The 15014-nt window shown below is 39.1% G+C and overlaps 1 protein-coding gene across 5 annotated transcripts; it reads right to left on the minus strand.

Moving 5' to 3' along the window:
• Nucleotides 1-2368: 2368 nt before the first annotated feature.
• LOC309712685 (uncharacterized protein) lies at nucleotides 2369-9330 on the minus strand. Of its 5 annotated transcripts, XM_082543694.1 has the most exons (7): nucleotides 8544-9330; nucleotides 8419-8455; nucleotides 4744-4879; nucleotides 3341-4201; nucleotides 3143-3193; nucleotides 2914-3051; nucleotides 2369-2803 (listed from the first exon to the last, which is right to left on the minus strand). In XM_082543694.1, the coding sequence occupies exons 4-7, from the start codon at nucleotides 3461-3463 to the stop codon at nucleotides 2669-2671; spliced, it is 447 nt and encodes a 148-aa protein (XP_082399820.1). In that variant the 5' UTR covers nucleotides 3464-4201; nucleotides 4744-4879; nucleotides 8419-8455; nucleotides 8544-9330; the 3' UTR covers nucleotides 2369-2668. The 5 variants fall into 5 exon arrangements, with proteins under 5 accessions (XP_082399820.1, XP_082399823.1, XP_082399821.1 ...); XM_082543697.1 differs by lacking the exon at nucleotides 8419-8455 and having other exon boundaries at nucleotides 8941-9330; XM_082543695.1 differs by lacking the exon at nucleotides 8419-8455 and having other exon boundaries at nucleotides 8549-9330.
• Nucleotides 9331-15014: the final 5684 nt, after the last annotated feature.

The following is a 15014-nucleotide window of genomic DNA, read 5'->3' on the forward strand; positions in this document are numbered from 1 at the left end:
CCTTTGACAGAGTGGTATTATCTAAGGACCTGGCCATGAGAACTGACTCACTGATCAGCAATAAACCTTTATTACGACTTTGTAATATGAAATGCTAAGTAAATAGCATTAAGAGTTTTTACAAAATAAATTACACCAGAATTCTTTTAATCATTAATTAATTTTTAAAAAGTGTAAAATTGTGTCTTAAATGTTATACATGCAGATGCCATCAGAACGTAACTGCTATAGTGTACAATACATAAAACATAGCGATCATAAAACTGTACTGTGTGTATAGTTTGACTCATACCTAAAGATGTAGTACTACTAATGATCCCAATGGGTCACCACAGCAGAAGGCATTTGGTCAGAATCCACTTGTTTCAGTTCCTCTCACCACTGCCGTTGCTGCTTCTACACCATTGACCTCTGCTGTTTCCTGAGAAGGGCCCCTCATTCTCTCTGCCCACTTCACCAACCTCTCCGTTGACACCTCACAGCCCCCTGAGCCTCCGGAATGAGCATTATCCCCACCAGAGCCTTTCACGAATGAGTTAGTAAAGGCCTAGGGCTTTCTAACACTATGCTGGTATATAAACAGTTCATTAGAATGTATGCCTCTGATTAGATTGCGCTTGTAACTAATCTGAAGCAAGGCAGAGCTTTATTATGGGCACAGGCCAGAGAAGAGTTAACTTACTGAATTACTGAATAAATTGAAATGTATTTTTGTTAAGGGAACCAGCGCTGATGCAGCTCAATCTGTAAACTTAGTGTGGCTGATTATTCAGTGAATTTCTGGATACTGGCTGAGGAGAGATGCTGGGAGGAAAGGCACTCAGAGAAGCTTTTTTTTTAGTTAGTAACTTGATCTGCTCTCAGTCTGAAAAACTTAAATGCAAATGTTTTATGCAAAGACCTTGCTCTTTCTTTGCCTCCCCCCCAGATCATACAACTGTGCCATAGATGCCTTACCTGGTGTTCCTCCCCCCACTGGTTGTCTTTACAACAATGGAGAAATACTTCCACGAAAGCAGGTATCATTTGGCCATCTTCTTCTCCTTTGGCCACTACTCTTTGTAAAGAAAAAAGATGGAACACTCCATGCATGCATAGATTGCCGCAGTTTAAATCAGATCACAGTAACAAACAAGACTCCGGCACTTTGCTCCTCTTGATGCCCCTGTGGAAGATGAAGTGATCTTACTTTCCTCATGTGTCATTGGGTCTCTTACCTGGGAGATCGAGACCCTCATCCAATCTGCACAGAAAAAACAAACCTGATCCCAGAGGAGGTCCACATAATTGTCTGGGGTCCAGCAGACCATTCGTTTTTTTGCAGTGGCACTTATGGCCTAATCTAGAGACTTCTGGGAGTACATCGGTGAGTGCACCATGTGCGCCCAGAATAAGACTGCCCACAATCCATCTGCAGCACTCCTAAAACCTTTACCTTTATTCCCAGCAGGTCCCTGAGGTCATGTGACCAGGGCTTGCTTGCTGTCCAACACACGAGGCTGAAAACAAAAGGCGACAAAGCTTTTGGAACTGTGGCCCCCAGATTGTGGAACTCTCTCCCTTTGAGCCTGAGATCTGTGGACTCAGTGGTCGCTTTTAAAAAACAGCTAAAAACCCATTTTTTAAAACTTGCTTTTAGTTGATTTTTATTTTTAGGTTTTAGCTTCTGTGAAGCAATTTGTGATTTTTATCTTGAAAGGTGCTATATAAATAAAGTTTTACTTACTTACTTACTTACTTACCTGTCCCCATGGTCCCACATCTCTTTGGATTTCGTTACCAGACTTCTTGACAGGTAACACTGTCATTCGAACAATGACCTTACACTTCAATGACTAATATCATGGCAATGAGTATGCTGTGTGATATGCACTCCAAACTGGACTTTCATTGTGATGCATTAACAACCAGGTTTTAGGTAGTCTATGGGCGATCTTTAGTTTAAGTGTTATCATTAAAAAGTACAATGTCAAGTTAAAACCAAACCAAACCAGTTAGAACTACCTCTATATCGTTGTGACTGTTTAAGGCTTATAACAGCTCTGGCATCATGATGTCAAGCTAGACACTGCAGCATACATGTCAGTGTTCACCCACAGTATTATTTCTCTCAATAATTCCTTTTATAAAAGAAGAGACGGCCACTGCAAAGTTTTCAGAAATGTTCTATTCGTAAACTCTCTCAGCTGGAGGCGGTAAATCTCAGAAAGACAACTCTTTGTTTCTAAACTCTTTATTCCACAAAATTTTCACTATTAGTTCAAGGAAAACCACAGACCTCAGTGCTTAAAAAAAAAAAGACAAGAAAAGGCAAAACAGCAAACAGTGTTACATAGTCAACTGTTACCATGTTTTAAATAAAGGCTTTTAAACAAACTAATTAGTTGAATAAATAAATAAATAAATAGACAATAAAGTATAGACAAGTTAATTTACTGAAGACAGCAGTGCACTCCTTTCTCTATACTATTTTCACATGGTGAATATTACAACAGTATCACTGGGAGGTAAGGTCGTCAGTTGCATACAAAACAGTAAATTTTAAATAAATAGATATAAATATGATGAAATAAATACATAAATATATGGAAGCGCTTTTTTTAAATATTCAGAATTTGAAATTTGGAAAGTTAATACGTCAAGGGTTAGGAAGGAAAACTTCCTGGACTCAAGCTACCTTCACTTGAGGTGCTGTTGTTGTGCTTTTTCTGATTTTTCTGGTGTTCAGTTTCTTGAAGAAGCTTTTGTAGAAACGAAAGGTTTGATTGGACATGTGTTCAGCTTTCATACAGCAACTGGGATTCTGGAAAAGGAAAAAAGAAGCTATTACATTGCATGTCATCTGGATGGAGATGTTGACATAAACAAGCTGATCTAAACAGATCTTGTTAAGAGTTGTTCTGGTTGTCTTACGTTGGCATCATTGTGACGATGTAGCAGAATATTCAAGTTTTTCAGAAGCTCTTGTATATAGTGTTCGTCCTCTTCTTGCACAGTCACGTTGCTGAGAAGTTTCTCCAGTTCTTTAATGACCACACCTGAACAATTGTGCTGCAATGGTAAAATGATAAGGCATAGTTCATTTATCATAACAAACGTAATGCATCTATCATCTGAGGAGATGATAATGGGCCTAACTTACGGGCATTTTTGATGAACATCTTGCAGGGACTTTAATGGTCGCACTACCATTCTGAAGAAACAGAAAAATAAATCAGTTAATTGCATTATGAACGGAATATTATAACATTGTAATAAACATCAGTGAAGCCACGGTACACTTTGTAACATAGTGCTGCGAGTGAAATAACAAGTTGCGATAAACATTTCGAGTACTTACATATGTGAAGTTGACTTTGCTGAGACTTTCGAGTCCATGTATGATCTCAGTAATCAAGTTAGTGTCTGACTTAACACTGACACAGAAATGCAACAAGGCGAGAACAAGGACACACTTCATCATACTGCAGCAGCTTCTCTCTCTCTTCCTCAGTAGCGTCGTTCAGCTGTAACACTGATGTGATCAGCACCTCTGCCCATGCGTTTTATAGGAGGAAAGCGGAAGAAACCCCATACACACCTACGTAAAATTACCTTTCTTTTTTTTCATAGAGATGCGACCGTTTAAAAAAAGATTACTGTATGCCAAAAGTTTTTTTGTTTTTTTTTTTCAAAATAGCGCCCCAAAGTTTCACTTCTGTCTCAGTATTGCAGACAGATTGTTATCTTTCAACTTTTGTAAACAATAAATTCATGAAGTAAATACATTTACTTTATGAATTTATTTGCATTTGGTTTAGCGAGTAAAAAGCTACAACTTGTGTAATGCAAAATGAGCATAGCTGTCTTCACAGGCTTGGTGCAGTGTATTGCATGTGGTCTGGAGGTGATGCAATTTATCTATAAATAACCAGTATAAAGAACCAGCTTTATTATCATTTCTTTCACAGCCCTCATATGTAGAAAGCTGACATCATAGTGAGAAATCAAATGCATGCGTTGTTTCTCTGTGTCAGAGGGTTACTACATTTTAAATTCCACTGGTTGGTGCAGGTGGTCTTTTGACAAAAACAAATGTAACCAATAAGATGACTGCAAATGACACCAAAATATATAAGTGGTAGGATGGAACTGTGATGTGGTGTCCCACTTGGCAGAGACAGGAAATAATGTGTCTATCTATCTATGTATCTATATACATCTATATATATATATATATATGTGTGTGTGTGTGTGTGTGTGTGTATAGAGAGAGAGAGAGAGAAAGAGAGAGAGAAGAGAGAGAGACTGAGAGAGTTATATACAGATATAGCAGGTTTCATCAAGTAAAAGGAAGTACATGCTTGAAGAGTCAAGGAAACTGATATGGGCACCCCTCCTTTTTTTTCTCTCTTTAGCTCCTGTCATCATCAACACACACACACACACACACACACACACACACACACACACACACACACACACACACACACACACACACAAATAATACATATCGTTAGCTTCATAGCATAATTGCCTAAGTCATTTGACTAAGTCAATGACTTAGGCACTTATGCTATGAAGCTAACGATATGTATATATTTATGTCAGACTATTCCTCAGCATTTTTCGGTGACCTCACAGTTTCTGTGTCGCTTAGATGTGTCACTAGAAGATGTGTGACTAGGAATTTCTTAAACGGGAACTTTCTTAAAATGTTGATGTTAAAGAGGGGCCGTGATGTGTGGGGGTGTTGCCTCTTACCACTGACGTGGTTGTCGATAAGGTTCACGCTTTTCACAGGGAAACTCCTCTGAATTATTTAGGGTTTCGCTGGTTTTTGCACATTACACACAGTATTTGAAGATTCGAAGGTTTGAGAAGGTGCAGGAGCTGAATACTACAAAAATAACAATAAAAAACAATATAAAGGTCATGTATTATGGTTTACCTGGTTACTCTGGTTTGACTATTTTACAGCTTGAAATTAGTTAATTGCTAGGATCAAGATTTCAACCAACTAATAACAACATTTAAACAACTTTGTGACCAAATAAATAAGTTAAATTCAATTTTATTCATATAGAGACAAATCACAACATAAATTGCCACTAGGTGCTTTGTATTTTAAGGCAAAGACTCTACAATAATAAAAAGAAAACAGAGAAAACCCCCAAAATCAAATGACCCCCTATGAGCAAGTTCGTTGGTGACAGTGGGAAGGAAAAGCTCAGTTTTAACAGGAAGAACGACGTTTAGGGAGAGGCGGGCAACTCAGTTGCCTGAGGGGAGGACGACGGGACAAAGACATGCTGCAAAAGAGAGTCAGAGGTTAATAAGACCTAGTGATTAAATGTAGAGTGGTCTATGAACACATATGAGTGAAAAAAAAGTTGAGTGAATAAGAAAGACTCAGTGCATCATGGAAAGCCCCCAGTAGCCTGGTCGACTGTGTTATAACTAAGGGTCAGCTTATCCAGCCCCAACTATATGCCTTGTCAGAAAGGAAAGTTCTGTCATGTCACTAATGAGTCACTAATCACTCACACTATTAGTGAGGTATTAGCAAGTGCTTAATTCATCATGCATGTGTCATTGTTTCTCCTTAGTATGTCATTTACAAACACAGATATGTTTATCCATCTGTTACTGTTACAACATGTACAGCTATCACTGCCAGTAATAGTCATAATCATAGTCATATTCATATATATGTATTTATAAAATGACATACAAAGGAGGAATAATGCTTTATGATGAATTAACCCTTTCATGCATGAATTATGACAACCTCAATCTTGATTTTTTTCTTAAGTATTTTTATTAATCTTTAGGCATGAAAAAATATTTTTTTTAACGTAATTTTTTTAAAAAGCATGTACTTTTTAAAGAGTTTTTTACATGTCCACTTAGGTGGACAACTGATGCGTATGAAGTGATACATCAGTGTCCAATGTAGTGGTTTATGTGCAAGTATACCATCAACCCTGACACAAATACAAGGAAACAGCCTTTGAATAGCTGTCCACTGTAGTGACCACTGTGCGTGAAAGGGTTAAGCACCTGCCAGTACCTTGCTAATAAGTTCACAGAGACACTGGAATCAGTGCTCGCCAGCAACTCTACTTTCTGAGGAGGCTGAGGAACTTTGGCATGAATGCCAACATCACCTCAAATTTCTACAGGTGTGTGATCAAGAGTTTGCTGATGAGCTGTATTACAGTTTTTATGGAAGCTGCTCTGCTAGCAGCCATAAATCACTACAGAGGGTGGTGAAAGCAGCAGAGCACATCACTGGCATGAGGCTTTCAGGACATCTATCTTCAACAGTGCCTCCGTAAAGGACACAGCATCATCAAGGACCACAGCCACCCAGCACATCGGTTGTTCTCCTTGTTAACATCTGGGAGACTTTATAGGAGTCTGTCTGCTTGGACTAAAAGACTTAAAAGCAGTTTTTACCACCAAGCCATTGGCCACCTCAACCACAACCCTTAAACACGCACCACAGGATGCACACAGAAGCTGTCCTACAGTTTCACAGGTACATACTACACTCTGCATTGGTCACCCCATTTTTATTAGTATTTAAATAAAAATAAAAACCCTTACTGTGTGCAATACTGTATTAACTGCCACTCTAAAATCGTGGACTCCAAACCATCAACGTGTCTTTTAGACCCCATTCCTACAAAACTGCTCAAAGAAGTCCTGTCATTAATTAATGCTTCAATCTTAAATACGATCAACCTTTCTCTAATAATCGGCTATGTACAACAGGCCTTCAAGCTGGCAGTAGTCAAACCTTTACTTAAAAAGCCATCTCTAGACCCAGCTGTCTTTGCTAATTATAGGCCAATCTCCAACCTTCCTTTCATATCAAAAATCCTTGAAAGAGTAGTTGTCAAACAGCTAACAGATCATCTGCAGAGGAATGGCTTATTTGAAGAGTTTCAGTCAGGTTTCAGAGCTCATCACAGCACAGAAACAGCTTTAGTGAAGGTTACAAATGATCTTCTTATGGCCTCTGACAGTGGACTCATCTCTGTGCTTGTCCTGCTAGACCTCAGTGCAGCGTTCGATACTGTTGACCATAATATCCTATTAGAGCGATTAGAACATGCTGTAGGTATTACAGGTACTGCACTGCAGTGGTTTGTATCATATCTATCTAATAGACTCCAATTTGTGCATGTAAATGGAGAGTCTTCTTCACACACTGAGGTTAATTATGGAGTTCCACAGGGTTCAGTGCTAGGACCAATTCTGTTTACACTATACATGCTACCCTTAGGCAGCATCATTAGAAGACATAGCATACATTTTCACTGCTATGCTGATGACACCCAGCTCTATCTGTCCATGAAGCCAAATAACACACACCAATTAGTTAAACTGCAGGAATGTCTTAAAGACATAAAGAGCTGGATGGCTGCTAACTTTCTGCTTCTTAATTCAGATCAAACTGAGGTTATTGTACTCGGCCCTGAAAATCTTAGAAATATGGTATCTAACCAGATTCTTACTCTGGATGGCATTACCTTGGCCTCCAGTAACGCTGTCAGGAACCTTGGAGTCATTTTTGACCAAGACATGTCCTTCAATGCACATATTAAACAAATATGTAAGACTGCTTTCTTCCATTTGCACAACATCTCTAAAATTAGAAATATCCTGTCTCAGAATGACGCTGAAAAATTAGTTCATGCATTTATTACTTCCAGGCTGGACAACTGCAATTCATTATTATCAGGATGTCCTAAAAACTCCCTGAAAGGCCTTCAGCTAATCCAAAATGCTGCAGAGTCCTGACAGGGACTAGAAAGAGAGAGCAGATTTCTCCTGTTTTGGCTTCCCTTCATTGGCTTCCTGTTAAATCCAGAATTTAATTCAAAATCCTGCTCCTCACATACAAGGTCTTAAATAATCAGGCCCCATCTTATCTTAATAACCTTGTAGTACCATATCACCCTATTAGAGCACTTCGCTCTCACTCTGCAGGCTTACTTGTTGTTCCTAGAGTATTTAAAAAGTAGAATGGGAGGCAGAGCCTCCTTTTTGCTAAAGCATATAGTTAGGGTTGGACCAGGTGACCCTGAATCCTCCCTTAGTTATGCTGCAATAGACATAGGCTGCCGGGGATTCCCATGATGCATTGAGTTTTTCCTTTGTAGTCACCTTTCTCACTCACTATGTGGTAATAGACATCTCTGCATTGAATCATACCTGTTATTAATATTTTTCTCTCTTTTCCACAGCATGTCTTTTATCCTGTCATGGCAGATGGCCCCGCCCCTCAATGAGCCTAGTTCTGCCAGAGGTTTCTTCCTGTTAAAAGGGAGTTTTTCCTTCCCACTGTCACCAAAGTGTTGTTGTATTAAAAGAATATTATGCTAGATTAACTTGAATACTCATATAGAAATGGAGGTCTCAACATACTGCAGTCCCTCTGGCTGAACCAATACAAAACAGTTATCTGAAACACACAACACATAGTACGGTATGAGTTATGATAAATCACAAAGTAAAGAGGTTTTAGTATGCAGGTTAACTTGAATACTCACCTTACTCAATGTTGGGGGATAAGTATTTGTTCAACAGGTCGCTTTTTTCTGCAACTCTGTCTATGACCAAGTCATTGTCAAGGGACATGAGGATGTCTTTCTCTGTAGTCATAAGCATGAAGGCCTACAGGTGTTCTTGCAACTGTGTGCTTCTTATTCTACTTTTTATGTGTTTGAGAACAGAGAAACTTCTCTCACATGCTACCTGTGTCACAGGCAGAGTAAGGAGGTACCTGTATCCCCAGCCAAGAATATGTTAAGTATGTGTGAAGAGGTTGTATCATTTCAGAATCTGATAACAACAGACTGGGCAATCCTTGCAGGATTTGCACTGTTTGTTTAGTACATCTGTGTTCTCTTCTTCGTCACCATCACAGCCAACCTCTACCATCCTGACCTTGTACTCTTCACAGCCGCGTTTTGCATCGTTTCTTTCCACCATCTTCGCTTCCTACTCCACTTCTTCTTCTCCTTGCCTGGGGGCCACAGCCAATGCAGCTGGCATCCAACTTAGAGGTGCAGTGCTGCCCCCTAGAGCAGCGGTCCCCAACCTTTTTTGCGCCACGGACCGGTTTGTGCCCGACGATATTTTCACGGACCGGCCTTTAAGGTGTTGCGGATAAATACAACAAAAATAAAACTAGTACCGGTACCGAAAAAAATAAGATATATTCATAACACACGTGAAAAGACTCAGGAAAACCGAGTTAACAAAAAAAAGATAACAAAATAACGCTAAAAACCGATAAAAACCCTGAAAACCATACATTTCACACCCGAGTGTCACTCTCGCAGCCCGGTAAGCATGCGTGGAGAGTGTTGTTGTGCGCATGCGCCGAGTCTGCGCAGAAACAATGGGTAGGATGTTTTTTCAGGTAGGGTGGATTCCCAGATTACCCCCCGGCCGTTCTGTGATTCTCCAGAATCCACAGATGCCCAGTCCGCGGCAGCTGCTGAGTGACTTGTGTTCTGCTCGTCAAATACATGTCATTGCAATGTTGACACTGTGCTAACTTGCATATGACAAATAAAACTGAACTGAACTGACCTTAATATTGCGTTATAGTGTAACATTATTATAAAGCGCTACCTAATTTTAAACCTAATCTTAAAATTAAAGAGGGTGTCTTATGCCTGAATTTCAAATGGGGAGCAGAGAAGGGACCTGAAAGCTGAAAGCTCTGCCTCCCATTCTACTTTTAAATATACTAGGAACCACAAGTAAACTAGCAGTCGGAGAGTGAAGCGCTCTGTTGCGGTGATGCAGTAAAATAGTAAAATAAGATATGACCTGAGATTAGAAGTGTTTGGCCCCTTTTATGTTTATATCCGCTACCAGTCAAAAGAATTTGTACACACTCTGCATTCAGACAGCTATTAGATACAGCTGCTTGTATCAGTAAATTCAAAGCAGCTACACCGCCAATTTTAAGTCCTAAAAAAAGCCCAATAGGAGAGTTATTTAAAAAACAAAAAACAAAAAAAGGAAATCAACTCATCAAATCCTGGCATTATGAGGGGTTAAAATAGCAAGAAACCAGGTTGTAACATTGTTCATTTCACTGCTGAAACTTGACATTTTATTGGGGGAGTTACTTAGTTTTGGAGACACCTCAAGTCTACATTGTAGGAACTGAGTTCTGGCCTTTCATTCCCTTTTTCAGCTTTTCAGCTTTTTCAGCTTTAACATTAAATATTTTGTTTAACTCATAGACTAGGATCTTTTGTTTCTTTGTTAACAATGGTAATATTAATAGTTGCACGTGGAAATGTCAAATGAACTGTCCTCTCTTTGGATACTTTTTAAATAAAGTGAGTGTTTCCCTTGATAATTTTAGGTTTTGTTCAGCAAACCGTGCTTTAAAATGACACTTTTGTTAAGAATTTGCTCCTGTTTTTATTGCTTCCACATATCACATGGATACTAAGACAGATGTGGTCAGACTGTGATATACTATTAAAGTTGTAACTCAAAGCTATTTAATCATTTACATCATTACATTGTATGTTTTCAGGTCAACTGAAAATTGACTGACATTTTTCAAGTTTCACTTCCTTCGGTAATTTAGTCTATATACTGTGACAGAGGCCACAAAGACCAGTTAAAATCTCATGCAAATGGTGTACTCACATGCATGTTGTGAAACATATTAATAGCTTATGAAACATGCATGAATGATTGCATGATATGATACTGGACAGCACAAGTCCTGGCAAATTCATCTGAGAGCAGTTGTGGTTGAAAAGAAAGATAACAAAGGATATAATCAAAGAAGAAATCACGGTTTGAAGAATTCACATCGTCTAATTTCCAAAAAACATTTATCTACAAAATAAGCATCTTTCAAAAGTTACATGTCATATCTTTTTAGATCTTTGTACTGCCGCAGCCTGATATGACTCATTGCATCTAAGATGTGTGATGATGCCGCTGCAGCGTTTTGCACCTTTCATCATGGAAGTTAATGAGGCGCCTTTGTCTTAACACCATCAGTGAATTAACATTGAGATGACTGTGCAGGTGTCAGTGTGAGGAGCACTGAGGGGAACATAAGAGCTCTTTCTTTGCACAGGAGGGGAATCTTTATGCAGGGCAAATTAAAATCGGCACTCTTGGTTTACAATCAAAATTCCCAATTCCGCAGAATGTTGTTAACGGAAGCGGATATAAGCATTGATAGTTAGGCACTCATAGATCTGATGAAACTCATGGCTGTCCTCTCAGAAGTGTTCTAATGTTGTTAATCCTAACAGTCGATCCTGAGATGATATTCACTGTATCATTCACCAGGCAGTTTCTTCTTTAACCTCCTAGGACCTGGCGTCCACATATGTGCACATCACATTTTGGGTTATTTAGACCAAAATAGTAAATTTTGCTCTACAAGGGCCTACTATCCACTTATGAGGACATTATACTGCTACTGTCCTATCGAAGTTTTAAACGAATATCCTTATATGTGGCTCTCATTTTTCTTAGAAACAAAAATCAGGTAAAAAAAAAAAAAAAAAGAAATCAGGTAATTCTTTGCTTTTACATTCATCAGGTCCCAATCAGCCCAAATATCAAAGAGAAATTAAAAACGCAAGCCATGAAAGAGTCCAGGTCTTAGGAGGTTAAAGCAGTATATTTAGAGTGAGGATGCGTTTCGAGATGTCTTTCAAAACCATGAAATGAAATACATAAATTGTTGGCTTTCGAGACTCATTGTTCCAATTCATAAACAAATTGTGTGTCAGTAGTGTGAGGAAAATAAAAGGTTTGTAGCAGGTTTTTTAACACTGACCCATGACTTCATTCATGATCTGTCTACCTGGTTCTCCCCTTTTTTGTGGTGTGGAGTTTCAGAAAGGAAAATATTGCCAACGCTGCATTTGTGTGTACAGTATTTACTAATGGAACAATTCACTTGTGTCTGTCATCTCAGAGCGGGACCTTTATGTTGCGATGGCGAAGTTACTGTGGGTGAACTTGAGACTGCTGACTGCGAGCTCGGAAAACCTTGGTTAGCTCATGAAAAGATCGTGTGCTGATAAAAGGTGAATCTTTCCGTTGAGACAACATTCCACCTTGAATTTGGCACATTCAAAGCTCATTACACTTTCAGAAAGATGGCGGGGAAAACTCACTCTCTACCATCTTCTTGAAAATGTAACGAGATAGTGGTTAGTGAAATGAGTTAGTGGCAGTTAGCTTTACATTACCTGTCTGCTCTGTTACAGCAGGCCCAGCACCATCGATGACAGTGTGATCCGTATGATCTGAGCGCCTGGGCGTCTTCGTGATATCAAAAAAGGATTAGCTGTTGACGTGTTTATATAATAGGTCACCAAAGGGTCATTTTAAGATTGTGTTTGATATTCCTGAATTTTAAAACTTGCTTTGATGACTGTTGCTTTGAGGAAAAACACAGAGGTGACAAATGCAATGTAAAAACGTACATGTTGAATGCTAATGCTATAATTGATGAATTATTGTGGCATGACAGTTGATTTGTCCCCTTATGATAAAATAACATCATAATAAGGCAGTTTTTTGTCCCTCATTTGTACTTGCAACAAAACTGAACCTGTCTGAAATAATCACAAATTGCAGGCTGCTATGACAATTCAGCTAATTCTTCTGTTCAATATATGGTTTGATCCACGAAAGATTGCAATAGTCATTCAAGGTTTCATGAGCTCTATCCACATCTATTTTCTGCTGCTTATCTGGGTCTGACTCATGAAGGCAGCTGACTGTGTATTTAGGCGTGTATCTGTACTTTTAACCCTGGCATGAGCGAAAATCCAAAATAAATTCAAAGTTGTTCACACAGTGCTTTTTTAAAGGTCACTAAATATATACACTGTGTAATCATTCCAACCCGAAAAAAGAACAGTTCAAAGAAATTACTAAAATAAAATCCCTAAATTCCCATTACATTCACGCCTATGACAAGACAATCTAAACTTCTGACCCCAACTGTAATATTTCCAGCTTGTGCTGGGTTTGTCCTGATGCCTCCTCCTCCTGGTAGGAAATGTCAAGAATTCGTCACTTAGCTTAGGGCTCAAATTAACTTAATCAGAAGTTAATAGTTTATTTCTTAGACAATGACCGACTCTAAAGTATGAAACCCATTTGGACATCCTGCTTTGTAGTGTTTTACCAGACCTATACTGCAGTTGTCGTCAGCTGTCTTTCTGTCTTCAGTTTTGTCCTCAACAAATAAAAAGGTAATTTGCTCAGCTTGAATCAGATAATTGACTTGGCTACTGCAGAATAGTACATTTCTTTTCCTTCAGCAACAAAAGGAGGTTGACCTCATTATCTGTCTAAAGATTTTTCTGGCTGTGACAAATCTGCCTGTCCTGTTTTTTAAGCTGATTGTGCTTTTTTTTGTGTTGAATCTTTCCATATTAATTTCTTAAATGATGATTCTTTTGGAGATTGTGATTCACTTCACTGGATGGTGAGAAGTGTTTTTTTCTTTCTTTACCATGGAAATGTGATCATCAGTCCCTGCTGTCTTCTTCAGACTTCCTTAGAAAGTACCGAATGATTGACTTGGCCACTCCTATTATTTTGGAGCTCACGTACAGTCTGTTTCACTTGCGTCGATACCGCAACTGCTTCCATATGCAAATACCAAACCAGCTTAATTGTTGAAGAAATCGTTTTAAAAAAACACACTATAATAATCCGACTGTGGAGAAATCAATTGTCTAAAAATTTGAATTATTCCACTCTTTCAGCCTACAGAAGAGGGGACTATGTATAAACATGGTGGTAACTCCTTAACAATTAAGGAGTTACAGACTACTTTGAGCCGATATGAAACACCCAGTCGTTACAGCACAGTTATGCCGAGATTTTCCTCTGCACAACTCTGTAGTGACAACTTAGTTGCATGCCTTCTGTTGTAGCCCATCTGCTTCCCACCTTGATGGGCACTACATAAACAGAAGACTGGGTGCCACTGCTTCTAGCTAAGAAAAGAAAACCGAGGTTACAGTTCACCCACAATCACCAGTGGTGAAAAGTAGACCATTGGAAAAATCCAACTTTCAGATGGTAGGATCCAAATTACGCGTAAACAACATGAAAGCATGGATCCATCCTGTCTTGTATCAATGGTTGAGGCTGGTGGTGGTAGTGTAATGGTGTGGGAGATGTTTTCTTGGCCCACTTTGAGCCCCTTACGGCTAATAATAATAATAATAATGGATTGGATTTATACAGCGCTTTTCAAGGCACCCAAAGCGCTTTACAATGCCACTATTCATTCACTCTCGCATTCACACACTGGTGGCTAACTGAGCATCATTTAAACAAACTTCACAGCTTGAAGATTTGAGTTCAAATACCTGGGTTCAACTATTCAAAGGAACAAGAGAGGTAAAGAAGAGAATGCAGGTGGGATTAAATGGGTGGAAACGAGTCTTTGGGGTGATTTGTCATATACAGTGGGGCAAAAAAGTATTTAGTCAGCCACCGATTGTGCAAGTTCCCCCACTTAAAATGATGACAGAGGTCAGTAATTTGCACCAGAGGTACACTTCAACTGTGAGAGACAGAATGTGAAAAAAAAAATCCATGAATCCACATGGTAGGATTTGTAAAGAATCCTACCATGTGTATTTTTTTTGTAAATTTTTGGGTGGAAAATAAGTATTTGGTCACCTCAAACAAGGAAAATCTCTGGCTCTCACAGACCTGTAACGTCTTCTGTAAGAAGCTTTTCTGTCCCCCACTCGTTACCTGTATGAATGGCACCTGTTTGAACTCATCATCTGTATAAAAGACACCTGTCCACAGCCTCAAACAGTCAGACTCCAAACTCCGCCATGGCCAAGACCAAAGAGCTTTCGAAGGACACCAGGAAAAGTATTGTAGACCTGCACCAGACTGGGAAGAGTGAATCAACAATAGGCAAGCAGCTTGGTGTGAAAAAAATCAACTGTGGGAGCAATCATCAGAAAATGGAA

This window comes from Aulonocara stuartgranti (assembly GCF_965226115.1).
Source record: "Aulonocara stuartgranti genome assembly, chromosome: 2".
NCBI classification, from domain to species: Eukaryota; Metazoa; Chordata; class Actinopteri; order Cichliformes; family Cichlidae; genus Aulonocara; species Aulonocara stuartgranti.

Coding starts and splice junctions, on each gene's coding strand:
- LOC309712685 (XM_082543697.1), bottom strand. CDS start 3,463: ATGATGAAGTGTGTCCTTGTTCTCGCCTTGTTGCATTTCTGTGTCAGT. Junction 3,194..3,340: donor GCAAAGTCAACTTCACATAT/GTAAGTACTCGA, acceptor CTGTTTCTTCAG/AATGGTAGTGCGACCATTAA. Junction 2,804..2,913: donor ATCGTCACAATGATGCCAAC/GTAAGACAACCA, acceptor TTCCTTTTCCAG/AATCCCAGTTGCTGTATGAA.